Source organism: Haliaeetus albicilla, chromosome 28 (assembly GCF_947461875.1).
Source record: "Haliaeetus albicilla chromosome 28, bHalAlb1.1, whole genome shotgun sequence".
Taxonomy (NCBI): domain Eukaryota; kingdom Metazoa; phylum Chordata; class Aves; order Accipitriformes; family Accipitridae; genus Haliaeetus; species Haliaeetus albicilla.
In genome coordinates, this window is record NC_091510.1 from 3,894,102 (window position 1) to 3,921,746 (window position 27,645).

At 41.8% G+C, this 27,645-nt stretch overlaps 1 protein-coding gene across 5 annotated transcripts; it reads left to right on the forward strand.

The window, feature by feature from the left end:
- The first annotated feature begins 1 nt into the window (after position 1).
- On the forward strand, positions 2 to 21,779 carry USP44 (ubiquitin specific peptidase 44). 5 transcript variants are annotated; one of them, XM_069773694.1, is made up of 6 exons: positions 2 to 100; positions 5,932 to 7,446; positions 18,177 to 18,375; positions 18,865 to 18,973; positions 19,772 to 19,977; positions 20,368 to 21,779. In XM_069773694.1, the coding sequence occupies exons 2-6, from the start codon at positions 6,013 to 6,015 to the stop codon at positions 20,565 to 20,567; spliced, it is 2,148 nt and encodes a 715-aa protein (XP_069629795.1). In that variant the 5' UTR covers positions 2 to 100; positions 5,932 to 6,012; the 3' UTR covers positions 20,568 to 21,779. The 5 variants fall into 5 exon arrangements, with proteins under 5 accessions (XP_069629795.1, XP_069629799.1, XP_069629797.1 ...); XM_069773698.1 differs by having other exon boundaries at positions 18,895 to 18,973; XM_069773696.1 differs by lacking the exon at positions 2 to 100 and adding an exon at positions 336 to 429.
- Positions 21,780 to 27,645: the final 5,866 nt, after the last annotated feature.

The following is a 27,645-nucleotide window of genomic DNA, read 5'->3' on the forward strand; positions in this document are numbered from 1 at the left end:
GGGAGGAGACGTGGGAAGGACTTCGGTTGCCACTACAAATCTGGTGACAGACCCGCCGCCGGCACATGGCGATCGGCCCTTCCCGCCCCGCTCTCGGCAGGTAGGTGCGGGGCAGCGGCGGCGGCGGCGGCCCGACCCGGGGTCTGCCGTGGGTGGGTGTGAGGGGTCCCTAGCGGCGCTCCCCGCGCCGGCTCCCCCCCTACCCCACCCACGGCCCCGACGCCCGCTTCCCGCCCGTGGGTGAGCGGCTGAGGGGAGGCGGGAGCGGGGGATCCCCGCTCCCGGCGGGGGGGGGGTACGGGTGTGTGTGTGGGGAGTGAGGTGAGGGGGGGGGGGGGCGGCCTCTGCGCGGCGCTGACGTCGCCGAGGGGCCGCTCCGAGGAGGCTGCGGCTCGGGGCGCCCAAGATGGCGGCAGCGGCGGGTGACGGGTGCGTGCGGGGGCGGCCGGCGGCAGCGGGACGACGGTTTTGCTACCCCCGCCGGCCGGGGGCGGTCGGTGGGAGACCCGCGGATGGGGTGTGGAGGGGGAAGGCGGCGGCGGCGGCGGCAGCCTTTCCCCCCGGGCAGGGGCGGCGCGGTGCCCGCGGTGGGGCACCTGAGGAGGAGGCTGTGGTTGCCGCGGGGGCGAGGCGGGCACGGCGTGGGGCTGGGGGAGCCGCCCGGGGAGGGAGCGAGGGGGGCTGCGGCCGTGCCAGCGTTCTCCGGAGGGGGAGCGGAGCCCTCGGGGCCGTGTCCCGTCCTTGTCCTTCCCCCCGCCCGCCGGCCGCGGGCAGGAGGCGTCCTGCCGCCTCCCCGCCGCGCTCGGTGTGTGGCGGCGGGCAGCCGGACCGGGCGACTCTGCGTGGGGCCCGATCCCCTCACGCGTTCCGGAGGGGTCTCGGAAGGGCGTCGAGGTGAGGGAGACCCTGGGGAGGAGGAGCGGAGGGTGGCGGTGAGCCGCGGGGGCAGCAGGGCTGCCAAGGCCAGCCCCCCTCGCGTCTCCTCCGTTGTCGGCTTGTTGTCGGCGAGAGGCGAAGAGCCGTGCCGTGTCGCGGGGCGCCTGGACCTGCTCAGCGAAACGGCATCGAGCCGCGGGTGATCTTAACCTGGAGTGTCTTTACTTGCAAGGGCTGTCAGAACAGGGGCCAGGCGTTGTCCGGGGAGCTGTCAGAGCAGTCGGAGATGCTTCTTTTTCTCTAAATGGGAAGAACTGTCGAGTGTAAATCCAGGCTAATAAGAAGTGCCGGGGTTTTTTTCGTGCTTTTGTGAAAGCGCTTCAGTCTGAACTATTTGTTTACCTTGAACTCTCAACTGCAGGAAATGCGCGGTTATTTGCAGTAGGAGACATTGAATGTCACGCTGTACCGGTGTTTGGCGTCCTGGTGTAAATGGCTACTTCTGAGCAGCATACTGTATATACATTCCTTAGCTGGCGAAAAAAAGAGAAAAAAAAAAAGTTAAATGAGGAACTGTATGGCTCCAAAGAAAGGAGGCTGGGGGGGATTCTTGTCAAAGGCTGCACTGTTAAAAATCGGAAATAATTTACAAAATTTCCTTTTGAAGTGCTGCTTTGATTTTTGAGTCTTACTGTTATGCCTGCAGGACTGTACTGCAGCTTGAAGTTATGCACATCAACGTTTTGCTGGGCTGTTTTCTTTAAAAAAAAAAAAAAAGAAAAATCGTTTAAGAAAGCGGTAAAGCAGTACAGCTGCCTTCTAGTTAGCATATTTGTCGAAAACTTTCAGTTGTTCAAGTACCCATGATTCCTGTTTTTTCAGATATTAAACAGGTACTCTGAAACTGGTGAAAATCAGTTGGTAAACTGTCATCTGATTTAAAAGCAAGAATGTTAATGGGACACACCAGCACACACACACACATGTGTGTATATATATTAGTAAAACTATGTACTGTATTTCTAGTCTAACGCTCGAGATGGGCTGTTTGATTTTTCATTTCTGTGCCAAGCAATTACTTACAAAAGTAGTGACTAAGGGAAAAAGATTTCCTTTTGTTTATATTTAGAAGCACAATTTTAAAAATTATCAGCTGTGAAGATGTTTACATTGTTTACATGGAACACAAATGGAAGAAAAACATCTATTTCCTTGACTTCTAAGTTGTTTTTTGCCATCGAGTAGTTCTTCAGCTCATGAGTTACCCCGAAATGTACATTTTGCCAGCCATTCTTTAGTGAAACTAAAGAAACGAGCATGTCAATAAGGTTGAAATACGGTTCAATGAAAAAAAATAATCCTATTCTGTATATCTTTATTTCTAGCTTGCAAAACTTTGGCGCAAGAAAAGACTTTTGTATATCTTTGTTTTCCCAGGCAACTTAATGCTTTCAGCAGTGCTATTCTCTATGTTAGTACTTGTTATTTTGCTTACTACTTCAGCTCAGGTCTGTGCTAAGAACACAGGGGGGCTTGATCTCTGAAGTGCTGGTCAACTAATTCACAGTTTCTTTGTGTGTGTGCACAGAACTGAACCTCGGAGAGAAGAATGCAGAAAGTAGCGCTGAATAACTTTCTTTAGGGAATTTTAACATTGGAGCATTGGCTTGTACTATTTTATTCCAGCTGCAGCTTTCTAGTAGGCATGGGAATGAGTATGCAGGACTTTTTAGTTTTCTTCCACCATTATCTGTCACTTCACTCCTGTTTTTTCTCTGAGCTATTCTGTCTTGCCAAGTTGTGGTTCTAAGGTAAAGTTTTTAAATTTTGTGACTTGATGTAATCTCAGTACTTCAGTTTTCCACATCTTAAAACATTCATGCTGTCAGTGTGCTGCTTGACATTCAGCTGAAGTTTTCTTGGTCTCAGTTTTGTACTTTTAGCTTTTTCACGGTCTTTTCAGATATTTCTGTCTTCTTGACCAAACTCTGCATTTTGATTTCTTCGTGTTTTCTTCAAAGAAAGACTTCTCCCATGCCAGGATGTTTCCTCCCCCTCCCCCCTTCCACCCCGTCTCCTTTCTCCACACATCGATGTAGGTGGGAAAATGTCATGCTGGCTTGGTTGCTGGTGGGGGAGCTGAGATTTTAGGTTTTTTTCTTCAAGGCGCTGATCTTGTGCTTTCGTAGAATCGTGTTGCTTTTGCATGAAGAGCTTGATTGTGCAACTATGGTTTACACAGTGGTCGTCCTTAAATCAGCAGACTACTTTTGTCCTCAGTCCAGTATCTGCTTACTTCGAGGCATGTAAGTAGTTTCACTCTTGGTAATATTTTTTTAAATGGAGAAACACAAATTTTCTGACCATATAATATTAAAAAGAAGGAAAAATAAGGCACAGCATTTATACAGTGACTTTAACAAAACCAGACAGGGCTGACGTGTCAGACTCCTGACTGACAGCATTGCTGTGTGTGACAGCCCTATGGGAAGGCAGGGTTTAGTGTTCTTTTCTGGCCTGCTGGAAAGGACTGTTACTAATACGTTATGCAGGAGAATTTACTTCTGTTAGCCCAAAACCACAAAGATGAGTCTTGTCTTTTAAAATCCTGTCTATCATATTTAATTCTTGCAGCACACTTTACATAGGCATTACTTCAATAGTCCAGGAAGAATTAGCATACATAGTTCAACTCTGAAATTTATGTGAATTTTATCCATGTTAGAAAAGCTCAGCTGTGTTGGGAAAAACAGGTTGTCAGACTAGGAGAAGACATGGGATAGCGCTGGTGGTCTTATTTATAAAGACAGTATGAAAAGCAAACTTAGTATGCACAACTATTTGTAAAAGAATCTCATTAGCAGCCTACGAATAGACTGTCTTTTAGAAGGAATGAATGTTATGGATGCTAGCAAGCTGAAAAAGTTCAGCCAGCCATTATTTTTGTGATCTGTTGACCATAGCACACAAGGGATCTCTACCACCTGTAATACACTATGGCTGATACTTAATCTGGGAATTACTGAATGGGTAGCCAGAGGTCATGGTGCCTGAAATTCTTCAGTGCAGCAAGTATGGACTGGAAACAACTCTTAAATTGAATGAGAATTATTAGTAAGGGCATGTAAAACTGTGCGTACGTTATTAGTTTCACTACAGCTGGCTCAACCTTTTCTGTATTACGGAATAAGACCTACACAACACATGCAATGCTGATTATGTGCTTAGAGAGTTATTATAGCTCTTATGCTGGTATCTGTATTGTAACGCTTTAAAAGGCACTAGCCATGGGCCAATTAACCAAAGCAAGCCATTTTTTGTTAAATCTTTTTACTACAGTTTTTTTATCTAAGTACCAGATGAAAATTAAAGCTTCTTTCCTATCCAGCTGCAACTTTTTACCTGTTTCCATTCCTTAGTGGTGTCATGTCATTGTATGTTAGGGTTCTCTCAATCTAATGCTTATCCTAACCTAAGACATCTGTTCTAACTTGAGTAACCTATTCTTGTGTATTTCAGAACTGTAAAAATGGAGAAATATCAGCATATTTAAGGATGATAGCTGGAATATAATTTTTTGGGTTCTATCCAGAGTTGTCTAGATCACTCAGTATTTTTGTAGCATGGTTTACTTATCTGTAAAACATAGAATCCTGGACCTTGATATTGTGCAGCCTAGGCCAAGTCCGCAGCATGCATGCATTTGTCATGGCATAATTTGTCTCGCTTGGCATAGCCTGGATATTTGACAAACCCTTAGTGCTCCTCAGATGGATTAACTGTTTCATCTGGCAAGTACCGCGCATAATGATACTGGTGCTGTGTGCTATTTAGCCCTTCTAGTCAGTGAGATCATGGGCACAAACACCCCAGATCAAACATAATCACTTCCTGACGCATCATTTGTCTCTAGATGGTATCTGTCAACTAGAGATAGTCAAAAGAAAGATGGTAAAAGCATAAAGAAAGAATGAATCACTGTCTCTTTAATTTTTGTTAGTCAGAGCCTGCCTGTTTGTTTTAGGTAAATGCACCTTAAGGAGAAAGCAAATACAGCAGCTTTGAACAAATAAATGCTACCACATAAACTTATTAAAGGGTGTAAGCCAGTGCTAGGGGAATTTTTAAATTATTTTTGAAGACATGGATTAGAAAGGACTGTTCAAAATGCAGGTTTTTCTAAAGTTTGCTGCAACTGACGTAGATACCTAGTGGTATTTCTGTCTTATGAAGAAATCAAGTTCTGCTTTTCCAGGTCACTCTTTTTGTTTCAGAGGTGTTAGGATGACATGTTAAAATGTACATATTGAAGGTACGTGATTGGAGAAAGCACTGGTATAATGGGCTTGCCTGAGCACAAAGGTGCAGTGATTTAATTAAAGGTGTGGTTTAATTAAGGGTTTGAGTTGTGTAAAGCCTCATTTGTCTGAACTGTTTGCACTGTGCAAACATAATAAATTTAAGTGAACTTTGCACTTCTGCACCTGTCTGCTTAGGGATAGAATTAATAGGAGCATTTTAGAATCATAGAATCACAGAATGGTTTGGGTTGGAAGGGACCGTAAAGGTCATCTACTTCCAACCCCCCCTGCCATGGGCAGGGACACCTTCTACTAGATCAGGTCGCTCAAAGCCCCATCCAGCCTGGCCTTGAACACTGCCAGGGATGGGACATCCACAACTCCTTTGGGCAACCTGTCCCATTTTAAGTTGTATTTTGTATCAAAACTCTGCAACAGTGTCTTTTAACTAAATGAGTGCGCCTTTGACAAAAATGGGCCTAATCTAAAGTGTAGCTAGTATGCTTCAGTACTGAGCCAGAAGGTAACAGGAGTATAAACAGTGGTGTTCAGACCATTTAGTCTGAACCTCGAACTGCTGTTGATGATGTTGATTGTGGCTCCACATAACTGATTTGCCTTTATGTGTTTGGTGGGACTTAGTTGGATGGCAATCATAAACTTAACCTCAAGTATGCGTTTGGTTATCTGACACCTGTAAAAAATTGATACAGTTGGGTATGTATGAACTGTAACTTACAACTGTTTTTTTTAGTTGCAGATTGAAATATCATGGACAGAAAATAGTTTGGATTATGTGTTTTGCCAGCATATCTCTGCAGTTTCAGTTTTAACAATGGATAAGTGTAAGCACATAGGACGACTGCGACTGGCCCAAGATCACTCCATTCTGAATCCTCAGAAATGGCATTGCGTGGACTGCAATACTACCGAATCTGTGTGGGCGTGCCTCAGCTGCTCACATGTGGCGTGTGGAAGATATATTGAAGAACATGCACTAAAGCACTTTCAGGAGAGCAGTCACCCAGTGGCATTGGAAGTAAATGAGCTGTATGTTTTCTGTTATCTCTGCGATGATTATGTTCTTAATGATAACGCAACTGGTGATTTAAAACTGTTGCGAAGTACGTTAAGTGCAATCAAGAGTCAAAACTATGATTGCACTACTCGAAGTGGGAGGACTTTGCGTTCTATGGGTACAAGTGATGATTCTTACCTTTCACATGGTGGTGCCCAAGCCTTGCTTCGGAATGAAGATCGCATGTTCACAGCTCTCTGGCACCGACGGCGTGCATTCCTGGGCAAAATATTCAGATCATGGCTTGAGTTGACCCCTACTGGAAAAAAGATTTTGGAAGAAGAAAGGCGTCGGGAAGAAGCAGAGGAAAGAAGGGAGAAAGCTAGGAAGAGAAGACAAGAACGAAAACGTGAGTTGAAAGCAGAGATGGAAAAGATGCCTCCAAGAAAGAGCAGTCGTTTACAAAATCAGATTAGAAAGTCCTCAGAATCAGCATCCTGCCTGCAAAAGACATCACAGAACATGGAGTCTGTGGCAGAGTTGAAAAAAACATATACCTCAGATGAAGTAAGATTGAAAAAAATAAGTGACTCTCCAATTAAGCGAAGGCCCACAGTGACTCCTGGGGTAACAGGACTGAGAAACCTAGGAAATACATGCTATATGAATTCTATCCTGCAGGTATTAAGTCACTTACTTATTTTTCGAGAATGCTTTTTAAAGCTTGATCTCAACCAAACTCAGGAACTGCTGGCAACAGCAACCAATGGTAAAACCAGATCTTCATCTAAACACCTGTCAATAGCTGCCTCAACATTACATGTGAATGAGAGCCAAGAGAAAATAAAGGGATCATCTTCTGTGAGGCGGCCTAGTTTATCCTCTGGATTAAGTGGAGGAGCATCAAAAAGTAGAAATATGGAACTTATTCAGCCCAGGGAACCCAGTTCAAAGCATATTTCTCTCTGTCATGAGCTGCATACTCTGTTCCAAGTTATGTGGTCTGGCAAATGGGCGCTGGTGTCTCCTTTTGCCATGCTTCATTCTGTGTGGAGACTAATTCCAGCCTTCAGAGGATATGCCCAACAAGATGCTCAGGAATTTCTCTGTGAACTTTTGGATAAAGTGCAGCAGGAGCTGGAGACTACAGGGACCAGATACCCAGCTCTCATCCCTGCCTCTCAAAGAAAACTTATAAAACAGGTTTTGAATGTGGTTAACAACATTTTTCATGGACAGCTATTAAGTCAGGTATGTTTTATAATTTTTTTTTTTTAAGGTGTGTAATGATTTGTAGTTATGGATTTATACTGGTCAGTGATTGGCATGCTTCAAAGGTTAATACATTTATAACTATTGAGGAGGGATGGGGAGGAGGATATAATACACACAATTTCAGAAGAAAGGTCATTTGGGTAATCCTAAAACTTGCAGTAGAAGAGTCACCTGATAAACATAAAAGTGTTAAATTTGGTATTTTAAAGCACATGGTTGCAACTCCTGAGAAATATCTGACTTCACTATTAAGCACCAACTAATTTGGAGGAATAAAGAATTTACAATTTTAAGCACCTAATTGATCCCTGTAGTGATGCTAGATAAAAGGTGTTAAGGAAGGTGTTAATCTCATCTAAGTGGAAACTGATTAGGTAATGGATGCCAAGCAGGGAATTATTTCAGTAAATAGCTTGAATTAGAGATTCATTATTACAGAGTAATTGCCTGTCATGATGCTGGAATACTACTTTTCTGTTACAACGCAAAGATATAGAAGGCTCTGTCAACACAGGAACCAAATTTGTGGGGTGGAGGCAACGGTTGTTTTCCTTTTTTCTGCCTGACTACTCTCATTTTTTTCTTCTCGGCTTCCTGTTAAGTACTTCAATGTGTCCACTTGCTATCACACATATCCCAACTGTGTGTGTGTACAAACATCTGAGAACTGACTGAAAAAACAAATGCTGGGTTCTGCTGAATTAATCTAAAAACTAACTACACTGCAGCAGGAACAGCAGCTAAGAAAGTCTCGGTGCCCTGGAGTTGGTCTTTAGTATGCATGCACATGTTACTGAGGGAGTGCAGAAGCATTTAATAGATACGTTGTGTGAAGGAGTAGAGGTTTAACACAAATTAACAAAAATCTGGATGTTCCAATTATTCTGTTTGATTGATGGTTTAATGTTTTAGTATGTGAAGCTAGAAATCCAAGTGGCTTTTGGCTAAGGTAGGATTGTTTACTGCTATAAACTTTATAGTAAGATAACAAGACTTTTAAAATTAGGATTGTTTGCAGCATATGTTAGTTTTTAGGTCATCTTAGGTTTTGCATAACTACTAGAAACTGTTATATCTACTAATAAAACCAGATCATCTTCTACCTTCCATTTGGCCCAGTGTAAGAACATTTCTGTTGGCATGCTTCCTTTCCTTGGGGTAGTTAACATGTCTTGTATCCAGGCTGTGCTAACATAAGTGTCTAGTATATTATGTCATTAAAGCTTTCTGTTTGAAAATCACATTCTCCGGCTCCAAAATAGTAACTTTGTTGTTAGTAAAACAAAGTAATTGCTTAAGTATACTGACAAGGCTTGGTTGCGTTCCAAGCCTTCTAACAGGACTCATTTTTTGGAAGAATTTTCAAGTCTCTGAAGACATGAAGCATTATTTCAGCTGTACCATTTCTTCTACATGTTGTGTTTTTAGCTTCCTTAAGTGAAGAGGCTTGTGACTAGAAACCCTCCCACCTTCCTGAAACCAGGGAGGGGAATAGTGAGAATTCACTCAATTCTTATTCAGTCACTGAGTAAGACTGAAAGGGAATTAAACAGTTTTGAGCTATCCTGTGACTTTTGTGACTGCAACACACAGCTCTTTTATTACAGCTGGTCAGTGTCTGTGTGCAAAATACAGCCTTGATGAACTTCAGAATGCCTCAAGTGAGAGGAACAAGGAAAAGAGTATTGAAGCTGTTAGCTGTAGTAATTTCTCCCCGGCTCATTAGGCAGTTCCCACAGACAGTGTCCAACACTTTACCTCCTAATGGTTCCCTTTGTCTTCTGCCACTCCTTTGTTCCAGTTTAGTCTTCACTAGCACTTTTAAACATGATAAATATTAAAAGAAAAAGGTAACCCCTGAAGATTTACATTTCCTCCTCAATAAAATTTATTCAGGTCATCTTAATGATTCAGGCCCTGGTGTTTGCACAGAGAAGGATGAGCTTTAAAAAATCTTATAAGGCAATTACTTTCCTCAGTAACATTCCTGCATTATGATTTCGCTAGGAGTTTGTCAGAACTGGCACAAACTGCTATAGTGAAGTTAACAAAAAAGGCACAAAAACATCCATGCGGGGCTGAAGAAAAAATATGAAAGACTTCTTGCTGTATCACCATATCTTTGACAATGTTAGCTCTTAAAAGCAAGGAGCGTACGCTTTGTCCTTGTATGCTTAACTTTACCTACAAGCTGTAACAGTATTTATTACAGTTTCTCTCTAGAATATAGTTGGAGCCATAGCCTGCTGCATTTATTAAAAACAGGATGGGATTTTAGTGTAGAGTTATGTTATAAACTACATCTTAATTCAGTGAATAAGGGGAACTCTAGAAGCTTGTTTCTATGCAGCAGTTGCCTTCTGGTTTAGGATCACTAAAAAAGTTATATTTACTGTCCGTTCGTACTGAAAATATTAAAGATATTTGATTCTCTGAGATACTCAAGTGGAGTGAAGTCAATCCTCTTGACCTTCAAGCCTCAAGAATACTATGAACTACTCTTGATAACAGTACACAGAGGATCACTTACAATCCAGATAAGCTGTATGTTTACTTAGGTTTCACATTACTTTCACATGTGCAATAAAACATTTTCCCTCTTCTTCTAGCTGTTCTATTTTAACTTGAAAGGAAGTCATAATCCTGAGTTTGCCATCAGTCTGTTGCTATTGAAATGGCTGCCTGGTTCAGCACTGCAACTGAATTTAGAATACAAGATTAAGAAAGGAGAAAATGCAGTGCTTGTACTGTTGTGGAAGGTACCCACTGTCTCCTGTCCTCGATCCTTCAACAGGAAAGGAGAAACTACTGCACTATGAAGTTATGTGCCAGTGTTAAACTGGCATACTGACCCACAGATCTTTGAAGTACACTTCAAGAGCTCAAGTAGGTTAGCTACTGTCTTTCTCAAGAGTTTTTTGGCTTGTGTTTTTTTTTAAATGGTCCCAGCTAAATAGCACAGTATGCAACAATTTTTACAGTATCTTTATTTCAAACTTCGTCCATATTAAGTGAGGAAGTGGGCAAGTATATTTTTAAAAATCCAGAAATTGAAATAGCAGATTTTAGCTTCCAAAGCAAATGTATATTTTCAGCACTGCTTTGGGAAAATTGTGTCCCACATGTCCACAGAAATCATACTAGCAGAAACTCTGGTGTGTATAATTATACCAGTATTAAAATTTTTGTCGAGATGATTTATACCGGGAGGGAGGGAGACAGGGAAACTAGTATGGAGTATTTGTGAAAGCTGATCTAGACAACCTAGCTGATCTACGAAACTAGCCTAGCAGATTTAAGAAGTTTGTAGATATTTATGCTGGCAAAATCTTATGTGCAGACACAGCTTTTACCTCTTGAACTTAAGCTTTTTAACTAAATTGGTTTACCCTTAGGATAATGTTGAGTGCACAGGTTTTGATTGCTTGAAAGATAGAGGGCCGTTTTAGATCATATTTTTTAAGATTTTAATATTGACAAGTCTGAGTCAACACTATCAAGATGTCAAAAATGGTGAAAGAATAGAAATGTGTTTCTGATAAGGCTGATTTGGAGGCACTTTTGTCACTGGAGTATAGCACATATATGTCCCAAATGAATTGCTCAGTGTAACTGTCCCCCAGTTCAACCCATATAGTATGAAGCTTTCTGGAAGAAGTGGTAGTTACTAAGCAAAAGAGATACTGGATGTTTCATACATCTTGTGCTTTTTGGCCACTACGTTGGTAAAACCTTAAAAACTTCCTGAAGTTCAAAATAAGCCTCTTATTATTAGAATTACCAGGAAAAAAATGACTTTTCTGTAAGCCAGACAGGATGATTCTAAATATTTTTACCTACTCTTAAATAATGTCAAAATAATAATTCAGATAACTGAATTTCTTAGTATTCTTAATTTTGTGTGTGAAGAAATGTAAAGGTATATTTGAGTCTAATAATAAGAAAATAACTTGTCAAAATAGTCACTGAAGATCAAATTATCGTTTTAGAAAACTTTCTTACCAAAGATTGATTGTCTTCCCTCAGCTGCTCAGCTTCCATTCTTCATTTTTAAGATAACTTCCTGACAGTTAAGTTCACATGCACTTGTGTACATGCACATACACGCATGCATGCACAGAATTGTTGAGGGTGGAAAGGACCTCTGGAAATCAGCTTGACCAACTCTGCTGAAAACAGGGTCAAGTAGAACAGGTTGCTCAGGGCTGCGTGCAGTCGGGTTTTAAATAGCACCGAGGATGGAGACACCACAACCTCTGCGGGCAGCCTGGGTCAGTGCTAGACCATCCTCCCAGTAAAAACAGTTTCTTCTTCTGTCTAAATGGAACCTCCTGTGCTGCAGTTTGTGCCTGTTTCCTCTTGTCCTGTCACTGGGCTCCACTGAGAAGGGCCTGGCTCCATCTTTTTTACTTCCTCCCGTCAGGTATTTACACACGTGGATAGGATCCCCCTGAGCTTCCCTTCTCCAGGCTGAACGCTCCCAGCTCGCCCAGCCTCTCCTCACGTGTCAGATGCTCCAAGCCCTTTCATCATCTTCCTGGCCCTTTGCTGGACTCGCTCCAGTAAGTCCGTATCTTGTACTGGGAAATAAACGCGGCGCTGGACCCAGCCCTCCGGCTGTGTCTCCGCGGGGCTGAGGAGAGGGGAAGGATCACCTCCCTCGACCTGCTGGCGATGCTCTGCCTCGTGTTGGCCTGCTTTGCTGCAGGGGTGCATCGCGGGCTCGTCCCCGGTCCTTCTCTGGGGAGCTGCTTCCCAGCCTGTGCTGGTGCCTGGGGTTATTCCTGCCCAGGCGCGGGACTTGGCGTTGCCCTTTGCGGAGCTGGGTGAGGTTCCCGTTGGCCCATTTCCCCAGCCTGTCCCGCTCCCTCTGGGCGGCAGCAAGACCCTCTGGTGTATCAGCCACTCTGCCTGGGTTTGAGTCATCTGTAAACTTGCTGAGAGTTTAAAAGAATTGGCTCCAGTATCGACCCCTGGGGTACACCACTAGCGGCTGGGCTCCAGCAGCATTTCATGCTGCTGAACACAACTCATTGAACCTGGTAGCTCATTCAGTTTTCAGTTCATCTTGTCCATTTATGTAGTCTGCACTTCATTTTTTCTGTGCGGATGTTATGGGATACAGAGTTGAAGGCCTCACTGAAGTCAAGATAAAACAACATCCACTGTTTTCCACTCATCCACTGGTTATCTGTACCAGTCATCTCATTGTAGGAAGAAGGCTATCAATCAGGTTGGTCAAGCATGATTTTCCCATCATAAATCCATGGTGGCTGCTCACAGCCATCATTTTATTCTTAATACCTTTGGAAACGGTTTCCAGGTTTTGCTCCATCAGCCCTCCCACAGATGAAGGTGACACTGACTGGCTTGTAGTTCCCCAGATCCTCCTCCTTGGAGACAGGAATGTCACTTGTTTTCTTCCTGTCCTCCCCTGATTGCCAGGACCTTTCAAAGATGAAGAACAGCCTTGCAACATCATTAGCCAGCTCCCTCTATTCTTACGGTTTAATCAGGGATAGCTTCTAATTCAAGGCAAGTGGAAGGAGAAGGGCAATGAGTATTTTCTGTAGCTAAAAAAGACCCAGTAAGGGAGGGGAAAAAATAAGGTTTGTGCTGATTTATGTGAAAGCTGCTTGGGTACCTAATTCAAGGAAGAAAATTAACGTTGCATGTTGCAAAGCAGTAAGTAGTTGTTGATTTCTTTATAGAGTACTGTTGAGTAAATGCAAATTTAATGTAAGTTATCGAACAAATACCTAGCCAATGTAATTTTAACAAGTTTTTGGAGTGGCGAGGAACCCTTTAGAAACTATTTGGGGTGGGTTTTGAAAGTCTCTTGTGAGGATTCCACTGCTTTTGAATCTGGTGCCTTAGGTAAAGCTCTTTGTGTAGATTTCTGTTACAGCAACACCAAACATAGCAGTGAAAGTGAAGAGCACTGGCTATGCTGATTTAGTAATGAGTTTCCTCTACAGCAAAGTTGTGATTAGTTACCATTTCTTCTTAGGACAAGCCTATCTTGGGCTGTGGGTTTTTTCCCCAATAATTCACCATTTATTATAGCAATTCCTATTAAAACTAGCTTTTGTTATCTCTAGGCACACTTAAAAAACCACAAACAGTTTGATTACTTCCTGATCATGTTTAAGATGGAATCCAAGCAAAATGCCTCTCCCTGGCCCCACTCAGCACAGCAGAATAACTGTGCAGTGCTCAGAGAAATGACTATGTCAAGACCCAGAGAGTGAAGTAGGTTCTAAGCAATGTACTGTGTAAACTGTTTAAAGTTTTAAAAGGCAGTGCCTCTCCTTGCAAGTCTTGCTCCATATACTTGCTCAACTGGTGTATTTCAGGACAGATTGGCTGATAGAAGGGGAAGTGTGCAATCTTTGGGTTGTTTGAAGCCCTTCAGCTTTGGGTAGTATGCTGTGAGTTAAAGTTTGGGGGAGAATGCTGATGGTGACTCGTGCAGTGCTGGGTATTAAGTCTCCCACTGAATAGACTGTTAAAAACCATGAGAACTTCAGGTAGGTAACAGGAGGATTTGCACTTAAACCAATCCAGGACCTGTATGCTGATTTCTATACTCTGGTATTGTCTCTCTGCTTTTATGTGTAGCCTGAATCACAAAATGTTTGTCAAGTTGCTTTCCAACTAGATGAAGGTGATATTTAATCTATAAGAGGCCATCGAATCACAGACCACAGTTTGCTATGGTTATGCTTATGTTATTCTGTTAAATAGATACAGATCATTTTGATGATGCTGTATGCTCATCACGACAAAGTTTAGGGTTTTTTATAACTGAGGAAATACAGTATGGACTGTCCTGCGGAATTCCATACTATAGCAGTATCCTAGAAATCCCCTTCTACTTTGAGTACTTTGCTGTGGAAAAATTTCATCACTAGTCTTTGTATATATGTCTCATATAGTGAAAACTTAAGTAGTAGTGAAAGCACAAAAATGGGACTGGCCATCTTACTGTTCTTAAAAACCAAAAAAGAATTAGAGCAGAGATGGTAACAGTTGTCTTTCTTCCATGCACGTGCAGGGACCGTAGGCAAAACATTTGATGATGGAGTTAGCTTCTTCTGCAGCAATATGTTAACTATTTTCTTTGGCTGCATTTAAGCTGAATGCCATCCAGGGCAGTGGCTGTCCATCAAATTATTGTGGGTACAATGATGCTTGTCTGAGTGGCCTCCATGCTTAGCTTGAATCCAGCAATTTGATCCAGCTCTTTTCAGTCTGGCCTTTGGCCCATGATTGAATACTGAGCTTTAACCAAACAATTGTATATACTACCAGTGTTTCAAGGCGTGAGAGGGTGGCCAGGGCAGAACATAAGGTAGAGATTTCAGACTAGCTAAAACCAGTAATTTACTTTCTTTGCTCTAATGTAAACTTCTCGTGTAGCTTTGTTATAGACTACAGCATTAAGGTCTTCTAAAATAGCAATTATGGAATATAATGGGGAGGTGAAATCAAACTCTGAATTTGTAAAATATAGTCATAAAAAGATACATGTCACTAATCAGATTGCTAGAGCAGACTCACTTCCCTATTACTGTCATGCATACTCATACCATAAAAAGTTACATTGGACAGATGCATAAAGTTTTTGCCAGCCCTTTGAGTTCATGTTTGGGTTTGCTTTGTTTTTTTATAAAAACCTCACATCTTGTTCAACCAACTTTTGAGCAGTTTAAACTATTTCAGTACTTTCCATGAAAAAAGAAAATCTGGGTTGCACTGTGTGAACGGTAGGGCAGTGTGAGATAAAGGAGTCCCACTTAGGATAGAAAGAGAGGTGATGGGAGTGTTGTAAAGCCCGTACTGATGGAGAGGCCAGTGCAGATGGATTCCACAGACGGGTAGGGATCCTCCTACTTGTTGAGTAATTCAATTTGTAAGCTCAGGCCTGGCTAAGAAAAATACTTCCAACCTTAGTTCCAGCCCTGATTTACCTCTTACTTACCATTGAGTGAGAGTGTGAACAGGAGCAGTTAGCACCCAGCAGCGGCTGATATGGTTGGGCATGTGCTTATCTGAATGCGTCAGGTTACTTGGCTGTTGGCAAGTATGCAAATCCCAGACAACTCTTAAGAATTTAACTCTGCTGCAGTGTCATGGTGAGGAGGAGTGTCTTGCATTTGAGGAAATAAGCGCACCTCTCTCAGTACAAGAATTTGTCAACACAAATCAGCTTTGCTCACAGTTGCATGATGAGATGATAAGCAGCACTATTGCATCAGTTTATCTTTTTGTTTGTTTGTTTTGTTTTTTGAGAGGCAAAAATTGGAAGCTGGATCAATTATTTGTTTCTTTTTCTTTGGGATAGTACTTATTAACTAGCTGGGAAAGAGGATCTTAAAATAACCTAGATTATTAACATTACACACTAAATTTGAAACCTCAGGACTTGTTAAAATTATCTTTACTGAGTTCATGTATGTACTTTATCCTGAGCCCATTAATCTTCAGTGTGCATTCATGTGCAACAAATTCTTAAGTAACTCGTCAATTAAATAAACTTTTGGCCCAACAAAATCACCCATTTGTACAGCAGAAATCTATTAGTCATTCTGTGTTTATGCTGGAGTTAGCTTGAACTGTGGCCAAACATATCATTTTGTCTCCAAGTCTAGATTTCAGCTCTGAATTACTAATAGTTTGTGGCTTTGAAACGTTGCCAGATGTTAGCACTTACAAAAGAAGCTCCTGTCAGTGTAAATTAAAACAGAAGATTCTCCTCTTTTCTGCCATGTAAGTTCAAAGTTCTGTTTTCTAAGAACAAGGCAGTAGCGTTTTCTTCTTAGAACTTAAAGCAACTAACAACTTTCCTAACTAACTCCACTGCTAAACACAGTGCTGGTACAAAAATACCCATGTGCATTAGGTAGCTAATGCATAGATTGTATATAAGCTGTTGTAGCTAGTGAATGCATTAAATAATTACTCACAAGAACACCTAGAAGGAAGGTACAATAAGGTGACAGATCTGTCCTTATATAAATGATCATGAAATAACAGACAAAGCAGGGTGAATAATTATGTAACAGCAAACCTTCGGGGGAAAATAAAGGAGCTCCTGAACAAAACTGAGTGTATTTTTACACTTGAGTAGGCATACTAACGTAACTGAAGAGAATTACACTGAATTTATGTAGAGAAGCAACACAAAGGCGTGCCTGTGAAATCACAATATTTGGATCCCTCGTGGATTTTCATTCTTTTATTACTACGTCTTTGTATTAGTTGTTCCAAACAACTTGTGGTATTTTCCTGAACAGGAAGCATGCTTGTAGAGATTTAATTTGGCAATTATTTACCCTTGCGGTGCAAACTTAAGGTGATATTTGATATTCCATTTACTGTAAAACATAACTGGCTGTTATTCTGAGCTGATAAATAATAGTATCTTGACAATAGGTCCTATATGAAAATTTTGAGGTCCTTTAATCTTTTTGGTGGGAAAGTTTTAATTGTTAGGGAAGGGGGTGGGAACATGTTGGATGTTTCTGGAAGTTCTGTCAAAGCTATGTATCTGAGCCCAATTAAAATTCAACTTATTTTCAGAATGCATCTTTTCTAGAGCAGTGAGGTTAGAGCTGCTTGAGTTAGTGGTCAACTGCAACTGTTAAACCAATAAATACATCAACTGTAGAAAACTCAGGTAATTACTCTTCAGGATTGTATTGTACTTTGTTGCATTGAACATACCAAGGTTCAATATCTTTAGTCTCACACACACACACTTGATATTTACTGGTATTTCTTTGTAGCCTTTATGAACTATGTTTGTTACAGTCTAAATGGAGTTTCACCACTGCATAGGTTCAGCTGCTGATAGAAGTTATTCATTCACATGGATCGTGGAAGGGTGGAGGTCCTTTGGAGGAAGACTCAAATGACGTGACACAAAGCAGCTTGAGCTGGCTTTTAGAAGACTGCATTGCAAATCAACATAACGTGTTGCCATTCCAGCGTAGAAGAACTACTGCTTTTAACTTACTTTCCTAAATATTGAATGTTATCGTAAATTAATTGTCCCCTGCTGTATTATCGGCATTTTCCAGGTTGACTCACTTCACTTCTTGACATTTTATTTATGTTGTCTTACTGCTTGTCCTTTCCCTAGTGTGACGATGGATCCACTTACTGAAAGAAGAAATAAATTCTTTTTACCTGTTAATTTTTCTTTGAAGAAGTGTGCTTCCTAATCCAGGCTTCCCTGGAAGACTTACAAAGTAAGAAGGATATGACTTTAAAATCCCCAGCTGTTGGGGTTATTAGTTTTTTTTGTTTTTTTTTCTTTTTAAATTAACCTAAACTATAGTTTTTCTCTTTTATGTACATTTTCCTTTTGGAGTGATTCTTTTTGGAGAAAAGACTCCCGAGACTCCATCAGCTGCTTCTCTTGGACAGTCCCAGACAGACCATTTTGACACTGCTTTTCTTTCTCAGTAAAACATAAGAACACTTACCTATTTGTGATAACAGTATTGGACATGCTGCTTCAGAGAAAATAAATTAGGTGTATAATTTCTTTTGTTAAATGACTATGTCTTGTCTTTGGTTGCATCAGTTATCTCTAGGAAAAAAACGGGGTTTATTGGTTTTTTGAGACCTATGTTATGGTATACTTTTAGTAAAGTAAGTTTCTGAGTGTAAGCAACTGGTGAAATATTGTCTTACAGGTTACATGTCTTGCCTGTGACAATAAATCAAATACTGTAGAACCTTTCTGGGACCTGTCCCTGGAGTTTCCTGAGAGGTATCACTGCAATGGCAAGGAGATGTCGTCTCAGTATCCATGTCTGCTAACAGAAATGCTGGCCAAGTTTACAGAAACTGAAGCTTTGGAAGGAAAGATATATGCGTGTGATCAGTGCAACAGTGAGTAAAGGCAGTATGTACTCATGCATACATTCTCTGTGTAAAATATTAAGTAAACTGACAGTGAAAGTGTAGAAGGAAAATACTAAAAGCCTTAAAAGTGTGTTGCAAACAAAGTCCTCCTTCTTATGTCCTGTTGTGGTCACTTAACAGTCATTACTCATCACCTAGAAGATGGAATTGTTCACAGAATGTTTTGAAGTGTGATGCTTCTCTTAGATAAAGTCTGATCACACACTAATGGGTATTCTGATACTCCCAGCTGAAGAACCCATCAGCTTTTTTAATTAAGGTGACTAACCTAAGTGACCACAAGTATTTTATACTTACATCATAAAATCCTTGCAAAATAGCTCTGAGAGTGTATCCTTTTTGAGGAGGCACATACAGTAGCTATTTAGGTCCACGCAAACTTGGTGGATAAATCTTAAACTGAAATACAAGGCTGTTATCGAGATTTGTATTGTGTAACTGTGTGTTTGGCCTCAGCAAAACGAAGGAAGTTTTCTTCTAAACCAGTTATACTCACAGAAGCTCAGAAGCAGCTTATGGTGTGTCGACTACCTCAGGTTCTCAGATTACACCTTAAACGGTTTAGGTAAGTAGTGCCACAACAACCAGTGTTGCAAACTGACCAATTCAGTCGTGCTCTTCCATTGTTTGGGATCAATGCTTTTCAGCATCAGTTTAATTTCTGTTTACTAGTATGATGAGAAATAGTTATTAGACATTTATTTTTCTTGTTTCATTTAAACATCAGTAAGATACACTTTAAGTAGAGAATTGACCTTTTGGATTTCAACTACTTGCTACTTTAATACCAAAATTATTTCATCCTTCTTTTCAGTCAAAACCTACTAACCTTGCTGTGAACTCTGTCGGTAAAAATTAATCTTGTGTTATCGTCAGGTAGAGTAAATGCTCATATTCACTAATGTACAAACCGAGATTGTATTCAGTGGAAGTCTCCCGTAACCTTCATATAACCAAATACATTAATGCATTAGCCTGAGAGGAAGGAAGTGGAGACTGCATCTCTGTGAACTCTTAGTCCACGCATTAGTACAGAGTCTGTCCTCAATATAAAGGAAACCGAAAATGAGATAAAGGAGAAATACCAATTGAGATATAATATGTGGAAAATACTTCCCACTCACCATTACACAGATCTTAAGATGGATTATTTCAGAAGATGAGAATAGTAGGTACTGTAGACACATTCTAAAAGGCCTTGAGATAAAGCAGAAGTGAAAGAGGAAGCCTAAAAAAAAAATTAGCATTTATTTTGTGCACAAAGACAATAGTGAAGATAACATCTGTTATGTTAGAACATAGTTCAGAATGCTGTGTTCTTTCTTTGAAAAAATGTAAGTTTACTTTTGACTTAACTTTCCAGGTGGTCAGGACGCAATCATCGTGAGAAGATTGGCGTACATGTTAATTTTGATCAAATGCTGAACATGGAGCCTTATTGCTGCAGAGAATCCCTCAAGTCCCTCCTACCCGACTGCTTTATCTACGACTTGTCTGCTGTGGTAATGCATCACGGGAAAGGATTTGGCTCAGGGCACTACACTGCCTACTGCTACAATTCAGAAGGAGGTAGGAATCAGCTGTGAAATAAGGAGTGTGGGAGAAAGGGATGTTTGTAATTCTAAACTGTTAAGCTTACTGTCTTTTCTCAAAAGCAAATGGGAATCACCTGTAGCTGAACTGCCCGGAATGAGAATTGCAGTTCTGTAGGCCAGAACAGTTCAGATTTGTATTGGCTTGTTAAATGTGTTCTGGCTATAAACTCCTGTAAATCTGAGGAAGCTAAGCTGGGCTTTTAAAATGTAGAGGCAAATATAAATATACTGGATCAACTGAAACAGTATACTATTTCTACACAACTCGTTAAATGGGACTGAACGCTAAATAATTATTAAATATAATGCAATTACTTCAAGTCAGTGTCCTGATGACTTTTTTTGGTGTATTTCTTCACTGCAGGATTTTGGGTACACTGCAATGATTCAAAACTCAACATGTGCACTATGGAAGAAGTATGCAAGGCTCAAGCCTACATTTTGTTTTACAGCCAACGACTTACTCAGGCAAATGGACGTGGTAAAATACCACGTCCTAGCACAGCTGAAAGTCAGCAGCACACAGAATTAGCTGACTGTTCCATGGCCAACAGTAGCAGCTAATCCAAAGCCAGTTAACTGTGTGTATGGTAAAAGTTTGAATTGTCATAACTATATATTTTTAAATGAAATGAAAGTACAGTATTGTACTTTTTTACTTTGAATCTGTGTACAATGTTTATATACTTTTGTATTAGTTAAAGTACTCTTTACAATTGTTAGTAAAGGTTTTTATTGACAGTAAGAAACTTTCTAAGTACCTAGAATTTCAATACAGCTATTTTTTTAAGAAAAAGATTGCTATTTGCATTTAAGTCTTACCTCAGGCTGTTTTTTTAAGCTGGTTTTGTATTTTGATAATCTTTTTGAATTGGTTTAGAAAATTGACTTTCAATGGGCAACTGATGTTTCTCTGGTTAATTTTCTATATATGCTTGTGTACATTTTATAGTATAGTCCTAATGATATCATGATTCTTACTGTGCAGGAATTGCTACTAGGTCCTAGAATATTAACATTCACCAGCAAGGAATGTTTTACCTGTCAGACAGTAACTGAACTTTTTGTAGGAAACTTTCTGTATATTCTTGATGACTAAAGTGAAATTATTTTGCAAGCTTCAAGGGGACTACACTAAAGATACATTGACAGAATTTCTTAAAATCTGAAATTGAGGAAATAGATCATGTACTTATATGAAAATAAGTGTGTAAGAGGAACATTGAATAGCACAAGAATATGTCTTTACCAAGACTTCCATGTTTTAGCCTTAACAAGCCTGACAACTCAAGTGCCAAATTCAGAGTACTAACCTTGACAACCAGGGGCGCTTTATTCCAGTAACTTAAAGCTTTCTTAGTAAAACCCAATAAACCACACTCACCCACCCCACTGTCACTGCTACAAGAATGTTAGCACCCTTTCTTGCATTGGACATGCTTCCTTTAAATTGTAGCAAGCGTTGTCTGTTTCAGTAATCTCTAACACAAACCACTGAAAAGAAGCTGTAAAATTTGTATGAAAGCATTTTCAACCTGACTGGTTTTCCCTAGCTACAACTACTGTACCTTCTCCACGGTCCTACCACTAGCATTAACAGAACTGTGCATCGAGGAGACTCTAACAAGCAGGAATTATCAGTCTTTCTCCACATACAGTAGTTAATGCCAAGTAAATTTTAATTGTGAAGTTATTTTGCATAAGTCTTATGCAAATTGTTACCTCATCTTCTGCAAAGTGTATACCTCAATAAAATGCCTTGATGTGGACAGAAAACCATGCGTGTACTGGAACTAGTTTCTACATTACCATTATACTCTTTTGTTTTAAAATTATTTTTTAAACTTTGTCTCAAACAAACATGGGTTAAGGCATTAACTGTAAGACTGCTTTGGCCACCTGTCACTGATTTAACAGCTGGTTTTATTCATGACTTTTGCTACCCTTTCTCTCTATGTTTCTGAAAGATGCCATATTGTAGCGAGCACACAGTGGCCTCAGATCTCAAACTTTCTTCACTTTGTGCTCATCCTAATTAAGTGTGCAAAAGCAGTTTGGTCCTTTTTTTTTTTTTAAGCCAAGGAACACCTGCTGAAGTGAGATGATCTGGCAATCTACTTGCTATGGCTGTGCAGTCTTTCAAATACTTTCCTTCTCTGCTCTACTTTATAGGTAGGTAGTTCAGAGGAATAGAAAGGAAAGGGAAAGAGTTGTGCTAATTGCCTTTCAGAATTCTGACACTTTTTCTTCCTCCAAGAGCATTTCAACCAGATACACAGGGGTCCTAAGAGACTCAAGCATTAATGGAAAAGTCTATCTTGGGACTCGTAGAGTGCAATGGGGGTGGGGGGTTTGTTAGCCCCTCAATCATCAATATTAAGCATATACCCACGTCCCACAGAAAGAACCTTGGCCTGCCATTTTTTCTAGAAGGGTTGTGTAGGCTGTGCTTATGGCTGTTCCCCTGCGTTTCCTCTCACTGCAGCAAGTGTTACTAAGTCTCAAGGCTTTCTCTAAAAGACATCATTAGCTTAGCAAAAGCAAATTCTGCTTTCTTCCCATTGGTGCTGCCTTGGGTAGAACAAGGGAAGGAGAAAGGACACACTCATAGAGTTCTAGTCCAAATCCAAGGAGCAGGGACCATAGATTACTGCAGTCCAGCATAAGGATGAGCTCAGGTGCGCTTCTCAACAGCTTCTGCTTTGGTTCTTAATACTTGCTGGTTCGTGTAGCTCGCTCTGCATCCTTTATCTAGAGTAAGGCTTAAGCACAGTATGAGTCTACGTGCTTATATTCTGCCTTGCTTCATGCTAGTAAGTATTTAAAATCGAGCTCTAACTGGAGCCAAGGAAGTGGCAATGTAGGCAGAAGCCTACATTGTGCTGTACGCCTTAGGAAACCAGACAGCTACTTGATCGAAGGCCGCCCATCCGATTTGGCAGGAGCTGTTCCAGGGGTTGGGGTTCCACAACTCACTGTCTGGAGTTCTGCAGAGCAGCAAAGCTAAGGCTCCAGCAACTCAGCACCTATATCAGCAACAGGGGTATAGTTAGGTGGAGTGGGCTGTTATATCAGAAGAGACCCAGGTAAATGCAGCTGACGATGGTTCCAGAGCTCCCTCCGTTATCAGCAGGGAGCTGTTCTGGTAGCTAAGTTACTTGCATGAGAGACTAATCACATGAAAGCATCTCAAGAAGCCATAACCCTTGTCTCCTCTACTCTCCACCTTCATTTTAATCTCCACTCAGAAAAAGAGGTTCAGGTTGAAGGTTCAGCTCCACTGCTACCTTGCTAAGAGCTGTCTCCAGCCCAGATACCTGCTACCTGGTTCCCTAGAGCTCCATACGCTGCCCTTGCTGAATTTCCTCTGATTGCACAAGCAATCAGTGCTTGCAGGAACTCTGTGAAGCAATTGTGCAGCAATTACTGTTAATCAAAGGTTCAGGACCCCCTCACACACATGGTAGCACTCTAAGTAGTGATTTGGCAGCCAACCACAGTGTGAACATGCACACAGACTCACTCAAGACAGAAGTGTTTCCACTACAGTTTTACATGCATTTTTGAGATCACTTACCAACTCCCTTCCTCAGCCCTTCAGAAGAGAGGCTGGATTTTTTCCCCAGGCACACAAGGGAGGTGGTACTGTACCTTACCTAGTCACCTACCAAGTACATTTGAGGGGAGCGCACAAAGTTGTTGCTGGTGGAAGGGGCCTCTGGAGACCGTAGAGTCAACTCTGCTGAAAACAGGGTCAAGTAGAACAGGTTGCTCAGGGCTGCGTGCAGTCGGGTTTTAAATAGCACCGAGGATGGAGACACCACAACCTCTGCGGGCAGCCTGGGTCAGTGCTAGACCATCCTCCCAGTAAAAACAGTTTCTTCTTCTGTCTAAATGGAACCTCCTGTGCTGCAGTTTGTGCCTGTTTCCTCTTGTCCTGTCACTGGGCTCCACTGAGAAGGGCCTGGCTCCATCTTTTTTACTTCCTCCCGTCAGGTATTTACACACGTGGATAGGATCCCCCTGAGCTTCCCTTCTCCAGGCTGAACGCTCCCAGCTCGCCCAGCCTCTCCTCACGTGTCAGATGCTCCAAGCCCTTTCATCATCTTCCTGGCCCTTTGCTGGACTCGCTCCAGTAAGTCCGTATCTTGTACTGGGAAATAAACGCGGCGCTGGACCCAGCCCTCCGGCTGTGTCTCCGCGGGGCTGAGGAGAGGGGAAGGATCACCTCCCTCGACCTGCTGGCGATGCTCTGCCTCGTGTTGGCCTGCTTTGCTGCAGGGGTGCATCGCGGGCTCGTCCCCGGTCCTTCTCTGGGGAGCTGCTTCCCAGCCTGTGCTGGTGCCTGGGGTTATTCCTGCCCAGGCGCGGGACTTGGCGTTGCCCTTTGCGGAGCTGGGTGAGGTTCCCGTTGGCCCATTTCCCCAGCCTGTCCCGCTCCCTCTGGGCGGCAGTGCCCCCGCCTGGTCCACCAGCCGCTCCTCCCTGCTTTGTGTCATCCGCGAAGTCGCTGAGAGCGCGCTGGGACACATCCTGCAGGTCAGATTAGCCCATTCTTAAACTGAAAAACAATACCATTTCCCACTCCCAGGTGGTAATGGATACACGCATCCAGACAGCGCGCCGTGGGATTATGCATCTTCACTCGTGTCTAGTGGTAAATAAGGCTTCTATAGAGCTCTTTCCAATATAAGGCATTCAAAGATTTGGCCTGAGAAAAAATGGTAATTTCAAAAACTGGGGAAGCAGACCTCTAAAGCTCAAAACCAACCGGGCAATAGCCTTGCTTTATTTTAACTGCTGACTAGTCTACACAGGTTTGTTGTTGTTCTTTAAAGCGCTGTAGCTTTGCAAAAGAGAGAAGTCAGCGTCAGGATAAAAGCAAAGGTAAAAGCTGTATGACTTTTAACCTTAGTTATAAGAATTGGGGGGCTGCCGTGGCAAACACGCAAATCAATTTTTGCTACAAAAATCTTGAAGGAGTCACAGCACAGTTGTCTAATTATTTTTTCTTTTACTTTAAAGTACTCAAACATTTCAAATTATACAAACAGGACTGCCTCTTGTAGAAAAAAAAATATTCTCTAGAAAAAATTTGTATAAAAATAACATCCTGCTTCAAAGCATGCTACGCTTTTCTCAAGTTACATGGTCTTTATCTCTAAACACACCTTCATAAAACCATTTGGCAGGATCATTATTTTGTGAATGACTTAAGAAGATATACTGCCTGCCTGTGTTTATGGGCAGCTGATTGATGTTCCATGGAATGCCAAGTACCAACAAGTTGGAAGTGCAAAATCCTGGCAAATGATTAACTATAAAAAGCCTAACTTTCTTCTTCCTTCCTGTAAGAAAAATATTTGAAATAAGTAGGATTTGGCAAAGTTCCTCTACCTTCAAACACCACCTGTAAAAATCAAACGTACAAATTCCAGTCATGTTTACACATCACATCATTAGGTTTCCATGACACCATCTTACTCTGTTTTTGTACTGTTATACAGTATGGATATTATTTTGATATGCTGAAGGTAACATGACACAATGAAGTTGGAAGATGCAATAGCAGTCTTCTCACTGTAACAGCAACGTTGCCTCCCTCCCCAGCTGCCCTATTTCGGCCTCCTCTTTGAAAAGTTAATAGTTATACTCACCCTTAAAATACCTGCTCCCTGGCAAGCCAGGCTGCTACACAGCAGCTTCCGCTAGAACTGCTTCGTTATTTCACAAGCTAGTCTGAAGCAGAAGAGTATGTCCCTGGGGATATACCTTACAGTTGCTACTTAGCACCAAGTTCATTTCCATTTTTAATAAAATCTGCCACTAATAGGGGAAAACCCTGATTTTTCTTGTAAGGTGGTACTTTTAAGCCAAAATGTGAAGTGCAAAACTCCAGGGAAATCTACCATCGACACACAAGCAGAAAAATAGTTTTAAAAAGGAGACCTGTGACTCTGAATACTATTACCTTTTTCGATTCAAGTAAAAGCAGCAGAATCTGGCCTCTAGATGGAAAGCCCCTGGAGTTTTAACAAAATTTTTTATTTTCTACGGAGTACCTAAGCTACAGAAGCTTTGAGAAACAAAGACGACCAAACCCATCGCTCCACGCAAGACTTCCACTTCACGGCGGGCTGTGTGTCTATCCACCAGCCCTCTGTTTTCCCCGTCCCACGCTACAAAAGGCATTCGACACAGCCTCCCGCGCCGTGCGTCCCGCACTCGGCTCCAGCCAAAGGGCACGCTGCCCAAGGGAAAGGGCCAGGGCAGCTCCGGCGCTCGCCGTTTGCTGCAGGCAGTCACTTTCTTGGCAGCTGCCAGAGGCTTTCACCTGAACTCTAATGCAACAGAGCTTTTTGGGTTTTGGGACAAAGTCAAGTTCGCTCTGCTTTTGCAAGCTGCCATCAAAAGTTTCTGCCTCGTCCTGCTCCTTTCGTGCAGGTGGAGGAGGCAGGCTTCAAACTTTTCAACAACCTGGTAAAGACTGCCGCAAACTGACAGCGCCTGCTGCCCGCAGCGGGTGCCTGCACTGCATCAGGGTGCTGCTAATGCAGTTAAACACAAGACAAAGTAACTTTTGCTGGTTTACAGTCACAAAACTAGTACAAGGCTCCATGAAATTAACAGAAGACTTACTTAGGTTGAAGACTTAGTCACGCAGGTGATCAAAAAGCAGGGGAAAAAAAAACAAAAACCAAACCCGAACCCCACATCTAAGAGGAGAAGCATGTTGTTTGAGTCTAAACTTAGTCTCCTGGTTAGGAAAATCTTAGGCCATGCCTTCCTCAAAAGGACAGATCATATAAGGTCCAGCTGTACATTCTCTAATGACGCGTGTGTCTCAAGGTCTGCGTAAAGGAAAAACCCTGCAGAGTAAGTTCTGAGCTCTCTACTTTGGCACCTCTGATAAATGTACTCTCTACAAAAACTACTACCACTTCTGGTGCTGCACATACTCAAGGAACAAGATGATTCCTGTCTTCTGGGTGTTTGAGGAAGACAGACTTCAACATCTGGCTCAAAAGTCTTTGATAAACTTTTGATTTTGTCCAAGTGACAAGACAGCACAGTCCAGTTATCAGACAGCATGGCCAGGACTTTATAACTACACGTACAGCAATAGGAAAAGGCAGTCTACAGAGCATGAAAGCAGTAGAGGAATTTATTTTTTTTTTAAATGCAAGGAGGAGGTGGAAATAGGGCTTGCCTTCCATACTGACAGGTGTAAACGCAGGGTGGCCAGCAGCACAGGAAGCACGTATCCAGACAAACCCAATTAAATTTAATGACAACAAATAATTATGTTCTGCAAGTATTTTTCTGAGGCATTACCTCTACAATCTGTTATGCATGATTATCAGCTTCCATGTGTGAATTAGCAAACAGCCAGAAGTTAAAAAGTTAAAAGAATGGGCCATAGTCCAAAGTAGCTCTGCTAGTCTGGATCTTCCTATTATGTTCAGGTAAAAGAAAAGACAAAGGGAGGAAAACAAATCACTGCTCTGTAATACCGTGTTCTTGAAGTAACGGTCAGTGAAGATAAAAAAGTCTTAAGCTGTAGGAACAGTATCAAGTGCCACCGAGCTACTAACAGACTCTTTCTAGAGAGAAAAGTCTGGAATTAGCAGATAAGAGGCTG

Excerpts from the sequence above, each read along its gene's own strand:
- USP44 (XM_069773694.1), top strand. The coding sequence starts at position 6,013 with ATGGATAAGTGTAAGCACATAGGACGACTGCGACTGGCCCAAGATCAC. Across the intron at positions 7,447-18,176 it reads ATGGACAGCTATTAAGTCAG|GTTACATGTCTTGCCTGTGA; the intron begins GTATGTTTTATA and ends ATTGTCTTACAG. Across the intron at positions 19,978-20,367 it reads CTGCTACAATTCAGAAGGAG|GATTTTGGGTACACTGCAAT; the intron begins GTAGGAATCAGC and ends TCTTCACTGCAG.